This window comes from Montipora foliosa, unplaced genomic scaffold (genome assembly GCF_036669935.1).
Source record: "Montipora foliosa isolate CH-2021 unplaced genomic scaffold, ASM3666993v2 scaffold_392, whole genome shotgun sequence".
Taxonomy (NCBI): domain Eukaryota; kingdom Metazoa; phylum Cnidaria; class Anthozoa; order Scleractinia; family Acroporidae; genus Montipora; species Montipora foliosa.
Window position 1 is genome coordinate 69344 of NW_027179692.1, and position 23157 is coordinate 92500.

The 23157-nt window shown below is 38.8% G+C and overlaps 1 protein-coding gene, 2 non-coding genes and 1 pseudogene across 3 annotated transcripts in view; 3 read left to right on the forward strand and 1 right to left on the reverse strand.

Annotated features, from left to right (window-relative positions):
• LOC137987850 (adhesion G protein-coupled receptor B1-like) overlaps positions 1-23115 on the forward strand; it is a 28361-nt gene extending 5246 nt beyond the window's left edge. The window contains exons 2-14 of the mRNA XM_068833932.1: positions 1915-2217; positions 4943-5041; positions 6006-6100; positions 7777-8067; positions 9090-9236; positions 9868-10128; positions 12733-12924; positions 13953-14159; positions 14913-15072; positions 16639-16775; positions 16969-17223; positions 19462-19564; positions 21245-23115. Coding sequence (XP_068690033.1) covers positions 1983-2217; positions 4943-5041; positions 6006-6100; positions 7777-8067; positions 9090-9236; positions 9868-10128; positions 12733-12924; positions 13953-14159; positions 14913-15072; positions 16639-16775; positions 16969-17223; positions 19462-19564; positions 21245-21459 — 2397 coding nt within the window. The 5' untranslated portion in view covers positions 1915-1982 and the 3' untranslated portion in view covers positions 21460-23115. The remainder of the gene's footprint in view (positions 1-1914; positions 2218-4942; positions 5042-6005; positions 6101-7776; positions 8068-9089; positions 9237-9867; positions 10129-12732; positions 12925-13952; positions 14160-14912; positions 15073-16638; positions 16776-16968; positions 17224-19461; positions 19565-21244) is intronic.
• Positions 482-1234, forward strand: LOC137987852 (uncharacterized; annotated as a pseudogene).
• On the reverse strand, positions 1516-1588 carry Trnat-agu (transfer RNA threonine (anticodon AGU)). Its single transcript has one exon. It is a non-coding gene; the product is annotated as a tRNA-Thr (tRNA).
• On the forward strand, positions 16319-16391 carry Trnas-gga (transfer RNA serine (anticodon GGA)). Its single transcript has one exon. It is a non-coding gene; the product is annotated as a tRNA-Ser (tRNA).
• Positions 23116-23157: the final 42 nt, after the last annotated feature.

Sequence of the window (23157 nt, forward strand, 5' to 3'; positions counted from 1 at the left end):
TGCGAAACATTGCGAAACATGCGCATCCGTGGACGACTGTAGATCGACAGCCGAAAGCTTATATTCCTTTTCAAATTTTTAGCCAGGGAACGTTTTTTATTGTATTTTGATATATTTCTTATCTAAAAAAGTGATCAAGACTCTTTGATTAATTTCATAAATTACTTTAACTATGTGAGTACCCTCAATCAAGTTTACACATGAAATCCCTGCACATTCAGTGAATTTCCTTGATACTACCGCCCTAAAGGACAATCAAGGCAACATCAGCACAGGTGTTTATCAGAAACCAACTGATACACATCCATACCTCCATTGGACATCAGCACATCCGCCTCATCTGAAAGGGAGCATCCCATACAATCAAGCCTTGAGGTTGAGGCGAATATGCTCTTCAACAGATACATTGAAGAAACGAATCATGGAATATTCGGATTTCTTTGTAGCTTGTGGTTATGCACAATACAAAGTTATCCACGAAATGCAGAAAGTGCTTAGATTGACTCAAGAGAAATGTTTGCAGAACAAAGAACGTGAACCAACAGACCGAATTCCTCTGGTCGCTACATTCAACCCCCACACTACACTTATTGCAGAAATTGCTAAACAAAATTGGAACTTTCTCCAATCAAGAGAAAGGCTATCGCTCATATTCAACAAACCACCTTTAGTCGCCTACGGACGGCCGAAAAGTCTTCGAGACAGACTTGTGCGTTCAAGAACCTCGAAATCTGATATCAAAGGGATGTAGAGCATGTGAAAAAACGAAGTGTACTTGGTGCAAAAAGATCAACCAGACCACAACCTTCATCATGCAGTGGACTGCTATGTGCCATAGATCATTTATATAACCAAGTGCAACATTTGCAAACTTCAATACATTGGCAAAAGTGAAACAGTATTTAACCTACGGTTAAACAATGGCAGAAACCATATTAAAAAGGGAGTGAGTAGCTGCGAACTCAATCAACACTTTTTACATAACACACGAACTCACGACTTTGACAATAATTTTAACATTACCATCATAGAAAAAATAAAAAAGAACAATTTAAACACTGACAAAAAGAAAGAAGTCTTTCGAGAAAGAGAGATTTTCTGGCAAAAAACTTTAAACTCCATTCAGCCGTATGAACTAAACAAAGTTTTTACACGAGAGCCTTTTATAAAGTCTTGGGTACATAAATTGTTTCAAAAATGCGTTATTAAGGTTGTAAAACTCTTAACCTATTAGAAATGCTATTTTTTTACAAAACATCCTACTCAACATCTAATTAAGCAACACGTATTGTGTTAACCGATTAATACTCTCGAATTGCATTATCCCATGATCCAGTTTTTAATAAAGCTATATAAATATATATATATATATATATATATATATATATATCCCTTGAGCCAACAACGTATCACCCCCAGGAGGATCGCAAATAGATTCACAGTCCAAGTTGAGGAGAAATTGAGAGAAAGTTACAGGAAACTCAACACTGGACAACTTCTGGGGAAAACTGTAATTGCCCTGAGCGGGATTTGAACCCACGTCCCCCTGATCACTAGTCGGGTGTGATGACCACTACACTATCAGGACAACCATGCTGGCAACATGGCTGATTAATCATTTAATGTGTGGCATTTCCGTGGGACTCCCTAAGGGCCAGTTTTTCTATGTGATAACGCTGGATCAACAAGTGATGGCTAGTTTGAGCACTCTGGCATGGCTTAGATGCATCACATGTGTAGGACATTTGGAGTGGCTGTATAAGCTTTACCTTAAAATTCAGGACTCCAACGGGGTTTGAACTCGTGACCTCGCGATACCGGTGCGACGCTCTATTTCTTTTCAGGCTTCTCTACGCAATGCAAAAAAAAGTGTTCATAACTGTTCATAATTTTGTTACTGTGTTTTTTTTTCAGGCAATGAAATCCCTATAGTACTAGTTTCTTTACCCAGGTTTGACGTTCTTAAAAAGGGCGAAGAAATCATGCTTACTTGCAATGTAACCCGAGTAAAGGACTTAAGTTGGTTGAAGCTCGAGAGAATTTCATGGTTTAAAGATGGCCTCCGGGTCCAAACTGTGCGATGCCCCCTTCCGAACGTACCAGAAGATACCCTTCAACCGTTGGTGGTTAAAGATGGAGGAAATTACTCATGCATTCTTGAATTGTTGCTGCAAGGAGTATTCTTACACATGGTGTCTGATTTTGTTGTCATAAGATGTAAGTTTACCATTTGGTACCCGATAAGGTCAATAATGGAAACATGAACAATTCAAGGGTGTACTTTGCTAAATAAATTATTTCTTTTTTATTCAACGTTCAACCTTTTTGTGCTAACTAAAAGCTCGAAAGGGTTTTTCGTTGCAATAGTGTTTGTGAAACGATAAAGGATACCAAAGAAGGATATTTCATAGTGTGGGCAAACTATAGATAACTTTGCAACTCTATTGTTGGATAATACTTTAAGGGCACTTATAACGTCATATTGGTTAACATGGCAACACGCCACGTCCACAAAAAGGCCTTCTAAATTTCAGATTTTGAAAATTATTTGACCGACCGTGTTGGAAAGCTCCCTAAATTTTTTAACTTCTTAGAGAGTATGACAAAAAGTTCTTTATTTAACAAATGGTAAACGGCTCAGTGTGCACTATTGAGTTATGTTGCACGTGGGAGGTTGCTATGCACGAGAGAAGCGTAAGAGTCATTCGAGGCGATAACCGAGAGCCACTCTAGCTTCTTGAGTGCTTAGCAAACTCTCAAGTAATTATAGGATGTTTCGTGTAGTTTTACCTGATTTAATTGGTGTAAAAGGAAGGTCAACCATGTTAAAGCGCTAGTCACTTCCTTTTTTCCATCAGATTTTGAAACTTTGTTTGCTAAACACTTGGCACCAGTTGTTCGAAAGCTGGATAGCGGTATATCCACTGGATAAATCACATTAGTATATACTAAAACAGTGGATAGCGTTGAACGCGGGTGTTTTTGCTCGTCAAACTCCGAATATCCTGCGCTATTTACCTTCGAGCAACTCGGGAAAAAATGGCGTCCCGATTTGCATCCGTGACAAGTGAAGAAAGCATCGAAATTAATTTTTTGTGCTGTATATATATTATCTCACTGCTTTAGTATATACTAAAACAACTATTCACTTCAGTGTCGGTGCCTAGCGTTGGATGTGTACCGCTAGCCACCTCCACTTTGGTGAATAGTTGTTAACTATCCACTGGATAACTCAATTGGTTTTGATAGTGTTTATCCGCTGGATAGTGATTTATCCAGTGGATTGCATTAATAACCACCTTCTGAACGACCGAGGCCAGACTGGCAAAATTTTTAGCCTTGATTTGTATCCAAAGGCTGTTTACTCTTAGTCTAAGTTTTGAATTTCCCGCCGTCCAGCACATTGCTCAACTTCAAATTTGACCGATTGGACCTCAGAGGGATGGGTCTAGGAAAACTCGACGTCATTTACTCACAAGCATAATTAAAACTTCGGCGTGTAAATGCAGCTTATTATTTCTCCAAAACCCTAGTAAAAGACTATAAGGCCGAAACTCCAGTGCTGCATATTAACCAAGACACGTACAAACGCGTTGTATTCTTAAACTGGTGAGTGAGTCTTTGAAGTAATTTTCTCCTCGATCCAGCTCTCTAGGGTGGTTTAGAACCAAAAAAAATTATTGCGGCCAATATTTCACCCCCAAATTGCAATACGTGCTGATTTTTTTGGCAAGTGAGCATTCTTCATCATGTACTTTCTGAAGATTTTAATATTTGTGATGTCACTCCATGGCAGACCACTAAATAGAAAAAGTCCACTAAATAAATAAACAGGTGTCATTTTTAAATCAAGGTTTAAAACGAGGGTCACTTAGTGTTCAGTTCACATAGTTTAAAAGCCAGAAAAAAAGAAGAATTGATTTTTTGATCATTGCAGCACTTTAACATTAAAGTTCATGTTTTTGGTCCACCCGTGTCCATCGGGTGTTGGGTGTGTTTTTCTGGTATTTTACAACTGGCGATGGGGTTGGATTTTGGGCTGTAAATAACATTTTTAACGAAGATGAATTTAAGAGATATGGATATTTGAGGAATTGAGCCGTTCATAATAGTGCTATACTGATCCATGACATTTTTCAGATTGTTGCATGAGTTAAAAAGGTGCGATCAGGGTTTCCTCTCGATGCAGTTCATTTTCATCAAGTTTATTTGGCACTGGACAGAGGAACTGCCATTAGAGCTGTTTTATTCTGACAATTCCTAAAGCATTTGATAAGTTGAGGGCTTACCGTATTCAGCGAAACGAAAGGAAACTAGAGCCTGATTAAAAAATATGTCCTTTCAAATAAAGCAGGTATCGCTGTATTATAAGAGGGACTGATCTTTTTGCGGTTTTTAGCTATGCCGTTCACGACAGCGGCCTTGTTTCTCTGGACAATAAAAAAAGCGAGTCTAAAACTTCGCACTTTGACTCACTTTGAAGAGGAGGCACAAACTAACTAGGGAATGGCCTATCGGTAAATGGACGAAATGTGAGGTCACTCTTTCGTCGATTATCAATTAGGTGGCTAAATTGGCATGAAGCAGAACAAGGGGGCTTTCGTAAACGCGTAGCTAGAAACCTGAGAAATATCTGCCCCCCTTGATACTTGCCGGCTTTTTAGACTGGACATATTGGGTTTGTTTCGTTTCGCTGAATACCGTAAACTACCGTAAGCCTATTAAAGTCGAGGCATTTTGGTCTATTCTCTAAACTAAACAAGAGTGAGCGAGTGAATGTACCGTTTATACGCAATAAAAAGTCTAAAAATTTCAAAGGTTGGATCTACTGAACACAATGAAAAATAAAGGCCTCTGAACTACACAAGCTGAGGTTTGCAAATAAACTACCTTACCGCTCTTCCTTACTTACAACATTGACTTTTATCTTGTCTGTCTCTAGATGCTCCTTTGTGTCTGGAAGAAAATTCAGAAGGAGTTTTGTGGTCGAATACTTCTAGTGGAGGAACGGACCTCAAACCATGTCCACAGGAAGGCATAGGTGAGTTGAATCGCCGAAAGACTATTGATCAAGATAACATAATTAACAAAATTAACGCGTTTCTGCTTTTTGGCTGTATGCGGTATGCAAAGTTTAAGGCGAAAGACGAAATTGCGAAATGTCCTGAAAGGGTTGTCTCAATAATGGCTCAAAAAATGAAAAAAAAAACGTATGTAAATTATGGTGACAGGTGATATTAATTTCAGTGATGGTTGAGTGAGTGTGGGCCTCAGCAAGGACGATAAATGATGGTCTCGTCTTTGTGGGCCTCACCTTGTTCTGCACACTGGCATGTATCACTTCCAAATTGATTCATTAGGGCGTAGTTTCCAATAACAAGAAAGGCGAGGCAATCACCCTTAGGAAAGGAACGTAGTTTTGAGTGTTGCTGACCTTTTCGCCCGGGGGGCCGGTCCCACTAACTAGCGGTAAAATCGTGTGGCATTAAAAATAGAGTAACATCTATTATTATCACCTTTGGGAGGGATAGGGTTAACCCACTCACTCCAGAACCACCCCTTGTGAAACTAGGTCCGAGCACAGCTTCAGTATTGCAGAAAACAGCAGCCGTTTTGGCTCAGCCTTTGTGGTCGTAAAGTGCTCACAATTGCGGTGATTGGCACCTCTTGCTTAATTAATATACTTCACAGGTCTCTATTTTACCAATACAGAAACAAACCTAAAAATTAATTAAAGCTAACCTTAAGCCTCACTAGACCTAAACAAGAGTTTTTAGGCCTAAGGTTGGCTTTAATGAATGTTTAAGTTTGTTTCTGTATTGGTAAAACAGAGAACTGTGAACGACACTTGTGACCTGAGACCTGTGTTTTGTACATGCCCGGGATACGATGTAATTGGCAGCAGCTATATAATTTATTTCGAAGAAAATGTTTTCGGCTCCATCCTTGAGCACAAATGTTCTGCCAGACAACAGCCACAATGGATTCCTGTAATTTATTCGAAGGTACGGCGTCGCGATATTGTTCTGAGGGAGGAAAGTGGAACCCGTCAAACTTCACGGGATGCCGTTCTGCTAAACTAATCGGCTTGAATGACGCGGTATGGAATTGGTCTAAATCAGTACCTAATTTCATTGAATTGAATGAATAAAGTTGCTGTTATTATTAGTATTAGAATTATTTTACGTGTTTAATTATTAATTAATCTTATTACCAGTGGCTTTAATGATAATGTTCATTTTATTTTTCTTTCTCCTTCGTTTTACCGTTAGCCAGCCACTTCACGGTTATCAGCTCACAGCCACCTCATACCCCTTCTGTGAACATATCATTTCAATGACCTTGACGGTGCGCTTTCGCCGCAATTTCTTGGGTCCCCTCTTTTTGGAAAATCTGGATCTGTCCCTGGATTTTATCATTTCACCCCGATATGGGGAAACAACAAAGATTATGGTGATCAAATCGACGATTCTTGGCTCTTTGTTTGCCTGCAATAAAGTATAAAGGGAATGAAGTTCATTGCTGTTACATCATAGCTCTACAATTCTTCTCTTTCACATTTTGTAACGTGGTCCTTGATTTTTCTTTGATGAGAAAACCTGTCATGAAATTCAAGAGTTAGTTTAGACGGTACTATTACTCTGACGCTCGCCATTGCAACAAACGTCCAGGCGACCAAACGTAAACATGTGTTACAAATTTGTCAGGCACATTTTAATTTCTAACGAACCAACGTCTGATTGGCAGTAACCTGGACAGATGATTAGGCCATCCTCTTTTTTTTTCCGTTTAGCGTCGTCCGACAGACCCAAATTTTTGCCCTTTTTACCCCTCTAACTTGTGCGACTTTATCATTAGGCCATCCCCTTTTTTTTTCTCCGTTTCGCGTCGTCCGACCCTACCCAAATTTTGGGCATTTTTCAAAAAATAAATAAATAAAATAGTTAACGACGTTTTTAAGCCATTTTTATGTCGCACAGGAGTTTCGGTTGTTGATCCTTTTTCCCACGATTTCTTAATTTTGCCACAACATCCGCCAACTTTTCCGCCATATTGATTTTGGGTTCACGTCTTGTTGTTTCCACGGCTATGATGCCGGGGTATACCAGGCGTCCGATTCCGAGAATGCTTATGATTTTTTTTTTAGGGTTTTTTTTTTCAATCCGACCGACCGACCCAATATTAGGAAACGCATTCGACGGTAAACAGGAAAAAAAGGGGGATGGCCTTAGGCGTTTCGCTTCTCTTAGACGAAATAACTTCATATCAGTCAGACACACATCCACAAGCAATTCGTAAGAGAAGGAGGTACTGAAGAAAGAAGTCAGCACAAATGGAATCGATAATTGCACTAAAAACGTTCCATTTGGAATATTTATCGGCTATATCAAACGTTCGCTAGCTAGCATTTTCGATTCACAACATCATAGTTAATAGATGTAGGCTAGTTATGAAACTCGACAAGTTTTTTTTTGTTTCATGTTTTTGTTCGGTTTTTTGGCCTTGACCCTGCACAAAACCCGACAAAAACACGCTTTTTTCGGCAGGATAACCAATCAAAAGCTTTGACTAATTTATTCGAAATTAACTTGCGAACCAAAAACAAAAGATTGCGCAGGGTCACGGTAGGTTCAACATCTAATTGCGACTGTATTGTTCTTGCTTTTGAAATTCCCAGGGTTTCATAACCAGTCCCTAGATTAACTTCACAACATTGAGTACCACTGTCAATTATTCTCCTTTCACCAAAGAAATAATTATTTACGTTTTATTTAGATGGATGCAATTTTAAATGGTGGTTCGCCGGGGAACAATGTCCATACTATTCTGTCGGATCTGGAGGACGCTTTGAGGCTAAAAACAGCAAACAATTCTTCAAGGCTACAAAGGATCTTTGGAGGAGACTTAATTATGTCAGTGGATATACTTTCCAAAATTGCAAAATACAATCGTATCCATGGAAACGTGAGTTCAGAAGAGAACTTTAAAAGGTTTGCTCAAGCAGCCAGTCATTTGTTGGAGAAGAAGAACAGCCAAACGTGGACAGAAAGTTATGTTGTAAGTGAGGTATTATTCCTCTTCATTAATAAAGCTGTTCCAAGTTTAAATACAGAAAAAAAAATTGGAGTGGGTCCAAGCTAACCCCGTCCCCCTCTCCCCAATAAGTCCAGGCTATTCCCCCCTCCCTCCCTTGATTCTCTCTTTTTTCTTGGGCTTTGAAATCTGGTGCCTGCACAGCGATGCTATGCCAAAAGAAGCAGATATCAGAAAACTTTCTACAACATTACAATTAGACTGCACGCAGTTTCTTCTGAGTGAGCCGAACCGCACGCTTCGGTCACGCAAGCGAGCCGAAGGGAAATTGGTGACATCTCGAACTATCACCATTCCTCCCTTCGTTCGCTTGCGTGACCAAAGCGGACGGTTTGACTAACTGATGTAAGGTTCTGCTAAAACGCGTTTTAAATCCCTTGAATTTTTGTTTTTTGTTCGGTGTTAGTCCTAAAGCTAACCCGAGACCCGTTGTAACCAAAAGGATCTCTGATGCTTGACGCCCATCGTTCAAGGAAAAGGAATTTGAAGGTTGAGCGTACGATTTTGGCAAAAGCAGTTCTCTGAATAACCACAGACACCAGGTAGCCTTTAACCCGCCTTTCAATTTCGCCCATTTTCAATTCAAAAGTCATTACTTGATAGCGTTTCCGATTCTCGCAATACCCTGATATCGATTTCCCTTGAAAAAGAGGTAGAAATAGGTTGCCGCACGAAAGGTTCAAGGAAACTTAAAGGTATTTGTCTTACCTACATGCTTCGTCACAAACATTTCACAGACTTCTTAGTATCCCAGTCTAGTACTGGTTATTAGAAAATTCGTGACAAAGAGCAAAGAAATGAGATTGATACACGAATTTATAGCAACGAACCTGACGTCCACAGTAGCCAGACTCAAAGAAGAACCCTTCACTCTTGGCGTTAAGAAAACCTGTACCACCAACCTTGAGAGATAAGGTTGCGTAGAGAAATGTTTTCATTTCTAAAACGATTAAGCCAGATTTTTAGAGTTTTCACTTTTTCTTGTTCATTTCCAGGCAGGAAAAGGAAGAAGCACAATTTTAGTGGAGACAATGGATGATTACGGACTGGGAGTTGCAGCAACATTTGACAAATCAGCACAGCTGCAAGTTGTAACAGACAACCTTTTGATGAGGATTAACAGCATTCGACAAAATAGTCAGGTGAGGCAGAAAACAATTTTTCACATACCCTGTAATTTCACGGCTTTTCATTCAAATTATTTCTCCTCTTTTGTCGAGCGCAAATACCAGGCATAACACGAACCACCCTTAAAATAAAGGTCATTGCAGCATTCGTCCCTGTCAAAAAATCGAAAAAAAGATGTAGGCGGCTGACGTCACATCACGATACGATATGTCAGTCGCAGATCTGAAATGGGCTATATCACGTTATTTTAGGGTGTTTAGGGGAAATCTTTCGTTAACCCCGAGTTCAAAACTCGGTAATGGTAATGTGGAATTCCTTTACTGATAAAAGTATCGTTGCATCACAAACTAGATGATTTTGAAGAAAAACGATCTTATCAAGGCGATTTGCCATAAATTTGATAAACGTCGGGCCGACTTTTTTCAAGAATTCTCAAATGCAATCCGTTTCAATCTTGTCCATTTGTGTCCATCCATGCCTCTCCTTCGTTTTTCTTTATTTCTTTTATGCTCTTTAACGGTTGTTATTGCAATGCTTTATCCTACCTTTTTGGCATTTCGGGTGTTATGAATTTTTTTTTTTTTCATGACATAGCCCCTTCAAGGCTCGTCACTTACATGATTGGTACAACTTTTTTCGCTACAGATTCGAGTCGAAGGCATGAAAGTCGTCTTCATGAAAAGCTCCATATATTTACCTCCTCAAGCATTCAGCTCATCTGAAGACTTCCTCGTTGTATCCCTGATTTACCAAACGTTAAATGAAGTTTTGAGGCTATCTACAGAACCTGATGATGACCCTGGTGGCGTTCTCACAGCTAATACAAGCATTGTTTCATCCACTGTTTCACCTAATCCCCGAAACGTTTTAAACGAACCTATCAACATCGTATTGGAGAATAAACAGGTATGGTAATTACAGGTACGATCATTATACCCTGATACTATCTTCTTTAACAATCATCCACTGAAAAAATGTCACAAATCAGCAAACTGAGTATATCGTTTTCAAAAGCTTCATTCGAACAAAACCGTAAGATTGAAATATTGCAGCAAGCTTTTAAATTACAAATCACTGTTACTCAGTGCTGGAACAGGAAAGAAAAAAAAATCACAGAGTTATGTTGTGGCTGGTTCCTAGGGAAACTGTGGGGCTGCGTCGCCTTGGAAGTGAAGCACTGACGAATTTTTGTTTCATTTAACTAGTTACAGATAAGCAATAGTGGACTTTATTCTGTGTTTATGTAGCCTGTTATGAACACGAATGGGAGTTGGCAAACCCAAGACGCAGTGAGTTTCTCCCAACTCCCCGAGTGTTTAGATGAGGGTATGTAGTCACAGTTTTCATGCATAAAATATTTCTCAAAAAAAGGTTCGACAAGTGAAGGAAAATGCTGTTTTCTTTTACTTCTTGATTGAAACAGATTTTCTTGATACACGCTTATATTGGCCTACCAGCCAAACAAAACGCGCGACTGACAACTTATAAGCAATCAAATTTCATGTGTTGTCATAGCCGGCCACGCGTTTGCATACTCTCATCTAAACACAGCTGTTGACCAATGAGAGTGCTTGTACTATCCTAATTACGTTTTGAAGCTGAATTATGCGCCACACAATTGTTACACAGGCGCGCGCTCATACCCTAATATATTTTCCCTGCCAACATTTGCGCGTGTTGTTTCACGTTCCTCTAAGGGTTACGTTTAAACTTGTCCATTGTTTTGCACTCCCCATCTCTTTACTTTTTCCGCTCTTTTTCCCGTGTTGTTGCACGTGGAGCTAGGTTTGTATTCAAAGTTACCCAAATGCTTTCTAATTTATGCACGCCCCCTTTTTTCACATTCTCATTGATGCCATTATTTGATGACTACCTGTTGAAATGGATCTAAAGGGGCGCATATAACAACTAAAGAAATATTTGTAAACTGAGTCAACGTTTTAAGCCTTAGCCCCTCGTCAGAGTTCAATAAGGGATTGTGTGTTCATAGTGGTTTATAAACCGATTTTCAATTGACTGTCGTAAAACAAATACTAATTAAATCGGTAACTAGTTACTTCGACCAAACAGAGCAGGTGCGAATAACCCTAACCCTAATCCAAATTTGTAGCAATTTCATGTACCTGCCTCAAAGCGCGGGAAGAGTCGCACGTGCAAGTCGACGCTCTTGGATTTGGTTTTTCTTCTCATTGGTTGAGAAAACTGGGGCGAGATTTTTAAACCAATCACTAAGCGTAGCAATTGCAATGGCGTAATTACTTTAGACAGTCATTTGGAAAATACCTCATGAGGGATGTCGGAGTTTTGTCATTGGTGGAAATATGGCGACATGAATACACGAGTAAATTAATTGAGTGAGAAGAAGCGTTCATTGATGCCGTAGGGATTTAAGAGTTCTCAGAGTTCTAATTCCTTAATTAATTCGCGTCGTTTGATGAAATAAACATAATTATTCTTTAAATATATTTATTTAAGTTACATATATCCTATGCCTCTTTAATCGTTTATTTTTTTTATTTAATTTAATTTCATTTAATTTGTTGCTCTTTCTTTCTTTTTTTGTTCTTTTGGCAAATTAGAAGAAAAAAACAAACAAACAAACAAAACTTAGGAATGAAGGGGGTAGTTTCTAAAGAAACTGTGGGCTGCGTCGGTGTGGAAGTAGTATACAAAAATTGGGTTTTATCAACGGAGTTGATAATGTAAATTGGCCACCGTAATCATGTTTAATATGCAGTGGCCAACTCGAAAGCTTCAGCTCCTTTGGCCAATATGCACCCACATTATAAGCAAATCTATTTCTATCGTCAGTTTTCCTAATTTTGTACTATATACTTGTATTATCTCTATAATTAGTTGAAATATCAATGTGTGCGCTAAAGATTCCTTCCTTTTTTCGTTCCTTCCTTCCTTCCTTCCTTCCTTCCTTCCTTCCTTCCTAGCTCACAGTGTTACCTCAGTACGACGAGGTCATCACAAAAATTAAGTAAACATGTTTATTGGCATGGCCTAAAATCTGAATATCCGTATAATGAAAGGCACCGCCTGAACTTCTTAGTCGTAAGGAGTAAGATCAGAATAGACTAAGGCAAGAAACGCAGCAATCATTTTCACCTGTGTTGAAACATGTTGGTTAACCCAGAGAATTGCCTTTCGCATTTGCATTTGTGCTGGTTTGAACCCGGCAGTATTTGCCTTCTTAGACAGTTCTGCATTTAGCATCTTCAGGCTGTTGGAAGCATTGCTAATATAATTGTTAAATTATATCAATATTGGGTTAGTTCTATTGAATGACAGTCGACGGCTTCCGTGGACAGGGAAGTGTTATTGCATTTCGAGAAAGCATATATCTTCCGGCGTTTAGAGTTATGTTCCAGACTGAGGTTTTCTTTTACGATTTTTTTTTTACGTGAGTGTTTGTTTGTGTGTGCTTTTAGTCTTCTCAAAGCATGTGGCAGAGTGTAATAATAAAGGATGTCATTCAATTTGCTATATTTTTCTTCGAGACAGATGTCCAGAAGTGTACCGTTTAGTACAACTCGGCCCTCGGGAAAGTGTTTATTCTGGAGACCAGGCGGACCGAAGACGTGGAACACCAGTGGGTGCTGGTTTGTCGCAAGCAAATCCAACTTAGATGTGACGACTTGTGAATGTAATCACCTGACAGTTTTTGCAGCGCTCATGGATCCTTACGGCCGAGTTGTAAGATTGTATTCGTTTATACCACGATATTCACCCATCCTCTTGGAGGAAAAACAAGAGATTTCGTTCACTTATTTAAGGCTTCATGATTTAACTAAATGCATTAATCGACTTGATTATGATGATAATGATAACAAAACGACAATGGCATGCAAGGCCAAGAAAGATAATGCTTCTGTTGATGATCACACTTCTGATGATGATGTTGATAAGAAGGCAGTGCGTCCGGTGGTTAGGGCGGTTGTCTTGAGATCCGGGATTCCCGGGCTCAAGACACATTCTGACCACTCGCTGAATTTGTTCCTGGTATTGACGTTTCGTATGCTACAACATACATCCTCAGAAGTGACGGTTGAACAAATTCAAATATGATATATATAAAATTAAGAAGTCTGGTAACTAGAGAGAATGAGATAAAAATATTAAGATAAATAGATAGCAGTGAAAACTGACCGTTTAATAAAGCCACAGTTTTTCACTGCCAACGTTTTCTTTTGACGCTGGTTTAAGGTCACGTATTAAAAGAGTTTCCTTTATTTTACAATGCGAATCAGAGCTACCATTTGCCAAAACATGAAAATGGTCCCATTTTATGTTGTGACCTGTTTTCACTGCGTGATCTACAATCGCGGAAGTTTGACTGATCCCTGGTTGAACGTTTCAGCTGCGCTTGTAAATAACCAACTATTTTCCCTCAGGTCATTTGGGATTCCTAACAGTTGTTTTTGATTGTTCTGTTTTGTCATGATTGTGTTTCATTGGCCCTGAATTCGAAAAGCCCCTACGGGAAGTGGTCAATTCAGCATGTATGTATATATGTATGAATATATGTATGATGCTGATGATGATGATAATAATGACGGATAATGACGGAAGACGACGTCAACGACGTGTTACAACTAGCAAGACAAAGTTTTTCATACTTTGAATTTCGTTCCCCTATCGTTTAGGAAAATCGTAGGTAAAGATAACTACCTGCATGTTCAATTCTAACTCCCTTTTTTTGTTGTTGTTGTTGTTCTTAAAAGGAATCCAAGCCTCACACAAAAGCACTGGAACTCATTTCCACAGTTGGTTGTTCTATTTCCCTGCTTGCTGTTTCCATCACTGTGGTTGTACACTTGTGTTTCTGGAGAGTTTTAAAAAGTCCAAGATCTAAAGTGCTCCTCAACTTGTGTGCTGCTGTTGCCTTTACGTGTGCTCTTGTTATATCCGAAGGGAAAGCCCGAAATAAGGTTACTAAGTCTTTTTTTTTTCAGCCCTGGGATAACAGTTCCAACACTTGCTTCAACGTCCGTTCAAAGTTTTAAAAAAGTTAAAAGACGAAACAGTTTGCCATCCTCCTATAAACCGTGTTTAAAAATGTTGAATAGTTGCTGAATGAGTTCACCACCAATAATCACCATAATCCCAACCTTTTCAAAGTGTAATAGACAGAGGTTGAGCAAGAAATAAGAAGAGACATACAAATTAGTGTTAATTAAAAAGCTTTCAGAAAAAAAAAAACTCTCACTCGGTTATCATTAACACACCTAGGGAAACTAACAAATTAAATAAAGATGAAACCTTTTTTGTCCAGACCATATTGATATTGATTTCCACAAGACAATGAAGTATTTCATCAAATTTACTGAAGCATATCAGCAACAAGGATACCTATGTACTGCTCAAAGGTTCCTTGTCAACGTTAGTATGCGAGATGATTGCAGGAATACGAAAATAATATTTTTCCTTCTCTCTCTAGGAACGATTGGAGCAGCTAAACCCTTCAAAAAAGTTCACCATTATGCGAAAACATCAATACAATGTTCCACTCAGATCTTCAAACGTGTGCGATTTTCTCGTAAAATCACTTGACATGACATCTCATATCATAGGTGAAATGGATTCAACAAAGTGATAGTCGGCTCTTACGTAATAAGCAGTTTACCATACAGCACAGTTATGTGCAAGTTTGAAGTGAATGCTTTTTATTCTTTCATTTTCAGGTTATATTATGCACAGTAGTTGCAGCCTTACTGCACTACTTCCTGTTAGCATTGTTTTCGTGGATGCTTTGTGAGGGAATGCTCCACTACGTGCTACTTGTGAGAGTGCTTAGAAACGACGCTGTAAGCAAAATGAATCTTTTTTACATCTTTGGATGGGGTAAGTGATTGAGATACGACTAATTAAGCATCGTTTACCGTTAGCCATGCCGAGTTGGAATCACGTTCTTGAAGCGCCATTCTCTATTAGATTCAATAAATTAAAATATGTCTATCGTGTCTTTTGTGGTCAAATTAACTCCCATCAAACGGGTTGTGTTACCAACTCGCAATTTACTTGCTTTTAAATGGCTTGATAGCTCAGGTGATAAAACTATTCAACGCAATCGTACAGTCAAGGCTTCGAGTCCCGTTCAATTCTTTTTTTTTTTTTTGCCTCTCACAACTACGATTTCTCGCTTAAAGCGAAGTTGTTCTAATGCTTACCAGTTCAGTGTTACTTACAGAAAAAAATATCAGTGAGAGTTTTATCCAAGTGAAACAAGGTAATCTCCAGTCTCGCGTTCCTTCAATGGCCAAATCACTGGCTGTTCTTGCAACGACAAATAGCAAATCTTGGAAGACTTAGGAGACAGATGCTTGCCACCCAACCACGAAAGCCTCTTTACTAAAACTTATTCCTCTCTTTGTAGCAATTAACATAAGCTTTTATTGGATTTAAATGAACAATAAATTTCAGGCTCAGATACGGTTTCATCCCTTTGCATACTGTGAGCACAAAGCTTGCAGTAAATGCTGTTGCTTTTATTTCGCGAAAGTCAAAACTCATCGCCATACTGATGACATAACTTTACATCAAATCCCAGCGATTCTCGATTTTCGCACAGGATGCGTAGTATCGTTTATCCTATGGCTGTGCCATTTAGAGGCAATCATGGCTTAACTGTGAGATGAGTTCACAAAGTGCTTGGCATCGTACTTCGGCCTGGAGACAAATGACTGGCTTTCATTAATTTTGCGACGTCTCGAAATGTAAACGGAAAAATATGGTTGCCATAGGAAAGCGATAAACGTGGAAAGTGGCCTACCCCTCAACTTATTTCAACATTCATTGATGAAATGGTATATGAAATGAATCATATATGAACTGCGGATATGAAATCAAGTGAAGCTATGATCTTCGCAGTTATGAGCGCAATTTTTGCAAATTGCGTAGAGAAGCCTGAAAAATTCAGGACTTCAACGGGGTTTGAACCCGTGAATTGCGCTCATAACTGCGAAGATCATAGCTTCACTTGATTTCATATCCGCAGTTCATATATGATTCATTTCATATACCATTTCATCATTGATTCATTCCTAACGGGACCATTAGAACCCACAAATGACCAGCTCCCAACGTCAGTGGCTTCATAGCTCAGTTGGTTAGAGCGTCGCACCGGAATCGCGAAGTCACGGGTTCAAACCCCGTTGAAGTCCTGAATTTTTCAGGCTTCTCTACGCAATTTGCAAAAATTGCGCTCATAACTGCGAAGATCATAGCTTCACTTGATTTCAACATTCATTGTAGACTGGTATTGCGATGCCAGATAAATAAGATTGGTACTATCGTAATAACGAGAGGGTGAGGCCGGTGCGATTTAAATCTCGGCCCCTTCGGCAAACCATATGGCTAGAGCGAGAACAAATCGTTAACTACGTTCCGTTCTCTTTTGTAATCAATCAGGCTTCCCAGCCCTCGTAGTTGCCATCTCTCTGATTATCACTCGAGCCGGCGGTTATGGTGGGGAAGATGTTTGTTGGCTCAATGTCAAGAATGGGTTGATTTGGGCCTATATTGGGCCGGCTCTACTCGTTATTTCGGTAAGTGAACCATTGGCGTCAACTTTACATAAATTTTCCATTCAATATCTTACGAGTTTCTGAGCGTTTGAATGAAGTTGACTTTTTCATAATTCTTGAAGAACAGCTACATCTACTAATTGGTGGAAAGAGATGATTATTTTCCGTTTAAAACTATGACATGCATAGAAGTATTTTTTACTTCTTCTCTCAGGTTAACATCGTTGTATTCGTCCTGGTCTTGAAGAAAATGATGGGAACAGTGTCGATGCAGTCTAAAGAACGGTTTGAACAAGTGAAAGCTGGGATCAAAGCCTCCGCGGTAATTCTTCCTCTACTTGGTATCACGTGGTTATTTGGACTCTTGAGCTTCAATTCAGATACCATAGCTTTCAAGTATATATTTTCCATCTTCAACTCTCTTCAGGGACTTACCCTTTTTGTATTTCACTGCGTCTTCAACAGACAGGTAAAGTTTGTTTGCAAACTGAGATAAGCAAATTTTGAACTTATCCACAGCTAGCCAATCAGAATGCGCGTAAGTACTATTCATTTCTGAGGTTTGTACTCATCGCAGATAACGCTAGAGATCAAAAAGGTTACTGGTGAAAGCAATTGAACCAGCGAAAAGCAAGTGTATTCCTTGAATGCTGCAATATCAAAAGAATTAAGCTTCAGGGAAATCAGTTCCATAGTTTCGAAACAGGGCTTGTTTATTTTAAGGTTGCGTTTGGCAGTAAAATGATTGGAAATGAATGCAATGTGAACTTCCACTGGCTTTCCTGCACTATGGCGCATCTTCGGGGGTGTTTTTAAATCAAGAATATCACCATTTTGGTGCGTAGATTGGATAAATATGTTCGCACTAATGACGAAATTATAGCAAAAATGACATGCAAAATGCTCCAGAATCAGAGAATTGGTCAACTGGTCATTTGTCTGAGTTTCAGCTGGTTGCACTATAAACAACTCATTCATTTGGCTTATGCTTTTGATATGTTACACCTTGTTTCACATACTTACTGACATAACCCAAAAAAACTAAAGATCAAGGAAAACATGCCTTTTTCTTATTCTTTGCAGGTTGACACCGTTTAAAATGCGTAAGAGTATAGACATTCTTTTTTCACGGTGTACCAACCTTAAGACAGCCTCTTTGTAACACATTTTAACTTATTTTGGTGAATTAACAAAAATAAAAAATAAAAAATAAATAAAAACGTAAACCCCGCTGTTTTTAAAGGTACTTTTTATTCTTTGTTTCTTGGTATTCTCGGAGGAGTAATCTGGAATTAACTTGTCCATTATAAGCAATGGTTAGTCCGTGTTAGGAAAATGGCTAACGCGTGGAGAATAAAATCTGGGAAAATCCAAGGATAGCGCACACCTTTGATATTGGACATCCATTTTATGGTCAATTGACACCTGTCAAGACAAAGTATTCGCTCACCATTATTACGTGACAATATCGCGGGCTTAAGTTTAGAGCCCATCGAGATCGACTCTTTTCAGTTGACCGCTGACCAGATACTGGTTTTCGATTGGATCGCAGGCTCAAGCTAACATCTAAACATAAAGAGGCTTAATTTTTAGCTCGCTTTCTGTGGCTCGACGCGGCTACACTGCCATACTACGTCACCGAAACTCTCGAAGCTTTTCGTGTTCAGGTGGAAAACGGTTTGGAAAATATTTTTCCTGAATTTTTCGCCGGCTTCAATCCAAAAAGATGATTCCGAATATTACCGTGTCTCTCAAGGGACATGCTGCAAATTAAAGGGTTGCTGCAAATAAAATATAGTTGCTGCCCATTTTTAAAGAACGAGTTGCTGCAAATTAAAATAATGTTGCTGCAAATTAGAACATCAAAAGTATGCACGCGCTCTGATGGAAGGGCAGGAACAAAGCACATATGTCATTGCTTTAACAATTCAGAAAGTATCCTAAACATCCATTAAAGCTAACCTTGGGCTTAATTAGGCCTAACGTTAACATTTGCAAACAGTTAGGGTTGTTTATGTATTGGTAAAACAATGACCTGTGACCTTCCTTCAGTGCGCGCGCATACGTTTGATATCTTAATTTGCAGCAACTCTTTAATTTGTAGTATGGATCTTCGTACTAAACCCTACTGAAGAAAACAAAGCCCATATGAAAAAGAAAAAAAAAATTCTTTGAAACCAAAATAAATGGTGACTACTAACATTGCAGAGCAGGGTTGGCGAATGCTTAGGGAGCAGTGCTGGTGCAGTGGTGATGGCACTAGCCTTCCACCGATGACGATCGGGTTGATTCCCCGACTCAGCGTCATATATGGGTCGAGTTTGTTGGTTCTCTATTCTGTTCCGAGAGGTTTCAATAAGGTCACTTTGCACTGAGTTTGAGTTGAAATGATTTGATTTTTATGTACAGTTTCTCCAACTAGTGCTCCAGCGCTAGAAGACGTGACGCTTAAATAAAAGCTCATTGTAGCCCACCCAATAATCTTCCTAATGATGTAATCGAGTTAAAACAAGAAGAGGTGGAAAAATGATAAATATCCCTAACAGTGCCAAATAAACTGCCGACCGGAAATCGATATTCCACGGTGGCCTACAAGGGACATCAAGTCTCGTTTCTGGGATTTGTCGCGGGGCTTTCAGTTAAATCTTAATAGTAAAGAGTATGTGGCTGAGCCGGTGCTGCGCATCCATTCCAATTCCTTTTTCAGGTGAAAGACGCTTTCAAACTGCATCAACAGAAAAGAAAGGCAAGGTATCCTTTCAAATCCAACCACGTCAGAGGAATTCAAGAGGAGATTCCACCAAACAAAGGTATGGGTGCTGCCTGTTCAAGCCAGTTCAGCCTAAAGTTTGTTACAGTACAATACGTTCAGTACTTGGTGAGCACTTCTCGTCGTCCTCAAATACACATAATGGCCACATGCTTTCCATTTGTTTGTCGATTCCACTGAAATATTCCGCTGAAATATTCGCACTTGTTAACAAAGTTATAAAGTCTATAACACTTCGGGGTGGAGGATGGCGCATTAGTGAGAATCCTCCTTGTGTTTCGGAATAAATCAGTTCCCGAACATACAGGGCCCTCCGTATCCAAAACGATCCAGAAATCTCAAAGCATTCGACAGACCGTGCGTCTAGCGCTTCGTGTTGTTTCTCTCACTGAATCCCCGACTCCTTTTTTTTCCCTTGGGTTCTTAGTTGGGGTTCCGGGACTATTTTGTTAACACAATAACTAATTAATGAGGTTAACACTACTGCAAACAGCTTGGCAACAAGACATTGTTTGATGCAACTTTGGTCAGAAGAATTCTGAATGTACCTTGAAAAAGTTACAATTCAAAAGCCCAACGTTCAATTAATATTTATTAAGGAGCGCATCCTTTTCCTTTCCAGCAAATTGGTGCATGAGCACATACAAGGACCCTCGTGATGGCCTTTGGATCGTCCATGATAAAGACACTAGACAGGAGTGTCAAAACGTAGTGTCTTTGAATTGTAACTTTTGAAGCTAACATTCAAATCTCTCCAAACCAGAGTAGCATTAAGCATACGTCTAACACATGTGAAGCATATTTCTAACACGTGTGGCTTTTGCGGAAGTGACTTAAGAGCTTACTTACTCTCGGACTCGACTATACAAACAATTGCCTAGTTCGCCGCAAGCCATACCGTATCAGCAACACTGCGTTTTTCTGGGGCGTTCCATTTCAAACATTTTCGGAAGATGTGACCTTTGAAAAGAGAATGAATCGGAAACTGAAGTTATATGGTATAAAAATATACTAACCGCTTTTTAAAGACTAACTCTCGCCAGAAGTTACCTGTCTACGTTTATAATTTTTTACACATTTGTCTATGTAACAAATCAAATGTGGTTCAGCGTTGTCTTTGCTGTTATCGATTTTTGTCATTACATTGGTCAAAATAATTTGTGCCTCGTGAGTCCACAACAAAATTTGACCGATGTCGTGACGAATATCGTTTTCGATAACAGAACAGATAACGTTGAAACACATTCGATTTGCTTTTTACCACAATATTTAACATGAAAGAAAATGTTGTGTATTTCCCAAAATAAGCGTTTCTGATTGGCTATAACAACAAGAGAACGTTGACACGAGTAGAGTTGTTGCCAATCAGATTGAAAGATTTAAAAAAAAAAAAAAAAAGGTTTTCAGTCAATGATTCAGAGCGCTAGAAAAATATAGGGAATTATCCCCTAGGATATTATTCACTGATCTGTATGTTGCTTGACTGGCTTTCAAAAGTCAGTAGTGTCTGCACAGTAAATCTCCGAATATTACTTTTCTCGTGGTGTTCTGATTGGCTCACTTCATTTCGATTATCACCTCAGTATACCGTATGACCTTGTATAGAAAGTGATCGTGCCGGTCGTTTTGTAAATTAAACAACTTCTAGTCGCTTTTTTAAAGTTAAAAAAACTAAGGTTTCAAGTTTACGCTTATCCGTATGATCACTTATTTTTTTCAGCTGCCAACCGTCGTTTCCATCAAAACCCAAAGAATAACGAGAAGCTATCAGAAATTACAGATTTTGACTATGGCCCCAAGAAAAATGAAGAGGCCCCAATGAAAAACGAAGAGGAATTAACTTGCGCTGTTGTTCACCGCATTCCACCTGAAGGCCTTCCCAATTCCACGTCCTACTCAGTTGATCCTTTTTCATGTACAGAAAGCAGAGTTTGAGGAGGCCCTGGCACAGTGCTTTTAAATTAATGCACACGGGTTTTTCTTTGGAATCATGTTACTGGAAGATTTTGTTTAGAATAGCATTCCCCAATCAGTCGAAGAAAAATCAACTTAAAAGAAGTTAGAAAAACGCTCTCGCATAGACATAATGCGCATATTATGTCCTGTATTTAATCAGCCGGCTCTCTATTGATTGATTTTATTATTATTATTATTATTATTATTATTATTATTATTATTATTATTATTTATATTATTATTTTCAATTCTCTTCATTACATATACTAGTTACAGTACATATCAGAACAATAAATATCTATAGCAAGTAAGTACAGCAAAGAAAACAACTAGCAGTGAATAAGGGCAAAATATAGAAAACTAATTATATGCCCCTTGTTGCTTTAAAGATGACTGAGAGTAAATAACTATTATACAGTAAATACAATAAAAAAAAGCATGGTAAAGCACAGAATCCAAAGACATAATTAAGAAGATAGTACCAGGGAAAAGATATTACTATCGAGTAAGATAAAATCTTATTTGGCTCAGTTTTGTCTGATTTCTAAGGCAATTGTATTCCAAAAATAAAGGTAAAGGTACACGTTATTTAACGTCGGAAGTTCCTTTACTCTCTAAAGAGTATTCTCCCAGGAAGCCGACTGTGCGCTCATTTTACCCCCCTCTTTCCATCAGTGCTCCGTTTTAAGGTATTTAAAGCTACTTTGGCTACACTGAAAGGAAAGAAGTCGAAACAAGAATGAGAGATCCGGGGATCGAACTCGAGACCTTATGCACCAACGCCGCGCACTAGCCGATTGTGCCACACTTACTCTTCTAAGTGTTAAGGCTCGGCATTCCTGCTATTATAGCTATGTTCCTCATAAACATAGCTAAAATTAAGATTAGAGGATCTAAGGTCACAAGAGTATTTGTAGAGAAAATTACAAGAAAACAATTTACAATGTCGGGACATTTTTACCGTAATAATTGAGGAAAATGTGGAAGATATGTTCACGAAGCGGAACGCCATTGATAATTCGACCTGCCTTTTTTTGCAGTCTAACAATTTTAGACAAAGGTGCTTCATAGTTGTTACCCTATTGAAGTATGTCCCCGTAAGTAGGATAAGGATACACCATAGAATTTTATATAAGCGCTTTACTTTTACTAGTTTTTGCACATCTCGTACTTCTTATGTAATCTCTTATGCAGATTTTCTCATTTTACTTAACTTAAAGGGGCACAATATATTTATTAAAACTAGATGTGCCCCTCGCTTTTTTTCCTGCTTGTTATGGAACAAGCTTACTTGTTAGAGCTAATTTCAGTTATGGTTAATTACTTTTTTCCTGCATGTTGACATATGACAGTCATGCATTGATTTTCAAACTATATATTTATAAACGAGAAGTGAAAACTGATCTGATCAAACAGTGAAGGAATATCTCTTGTAACGTCCCATTAGCCAAAGACCATTACTTGTTACACCCTACTGGTAAATACAACAGATATTTCTTCACTGTTTGATCAGCCTTTCACTTCTCGTTTGTTAAAATAATTACGAGCTGAGTAGTTCCCAGTCCTTCACTAGCACCCGGTGCTTCTTTTTGGTTACGTTGGTCCTTCCTGCTAAAATTTAGTTATATGCCTATACAAAAAGAAAAAGATAAGCAAATAAAATAAATTTAAAACTTA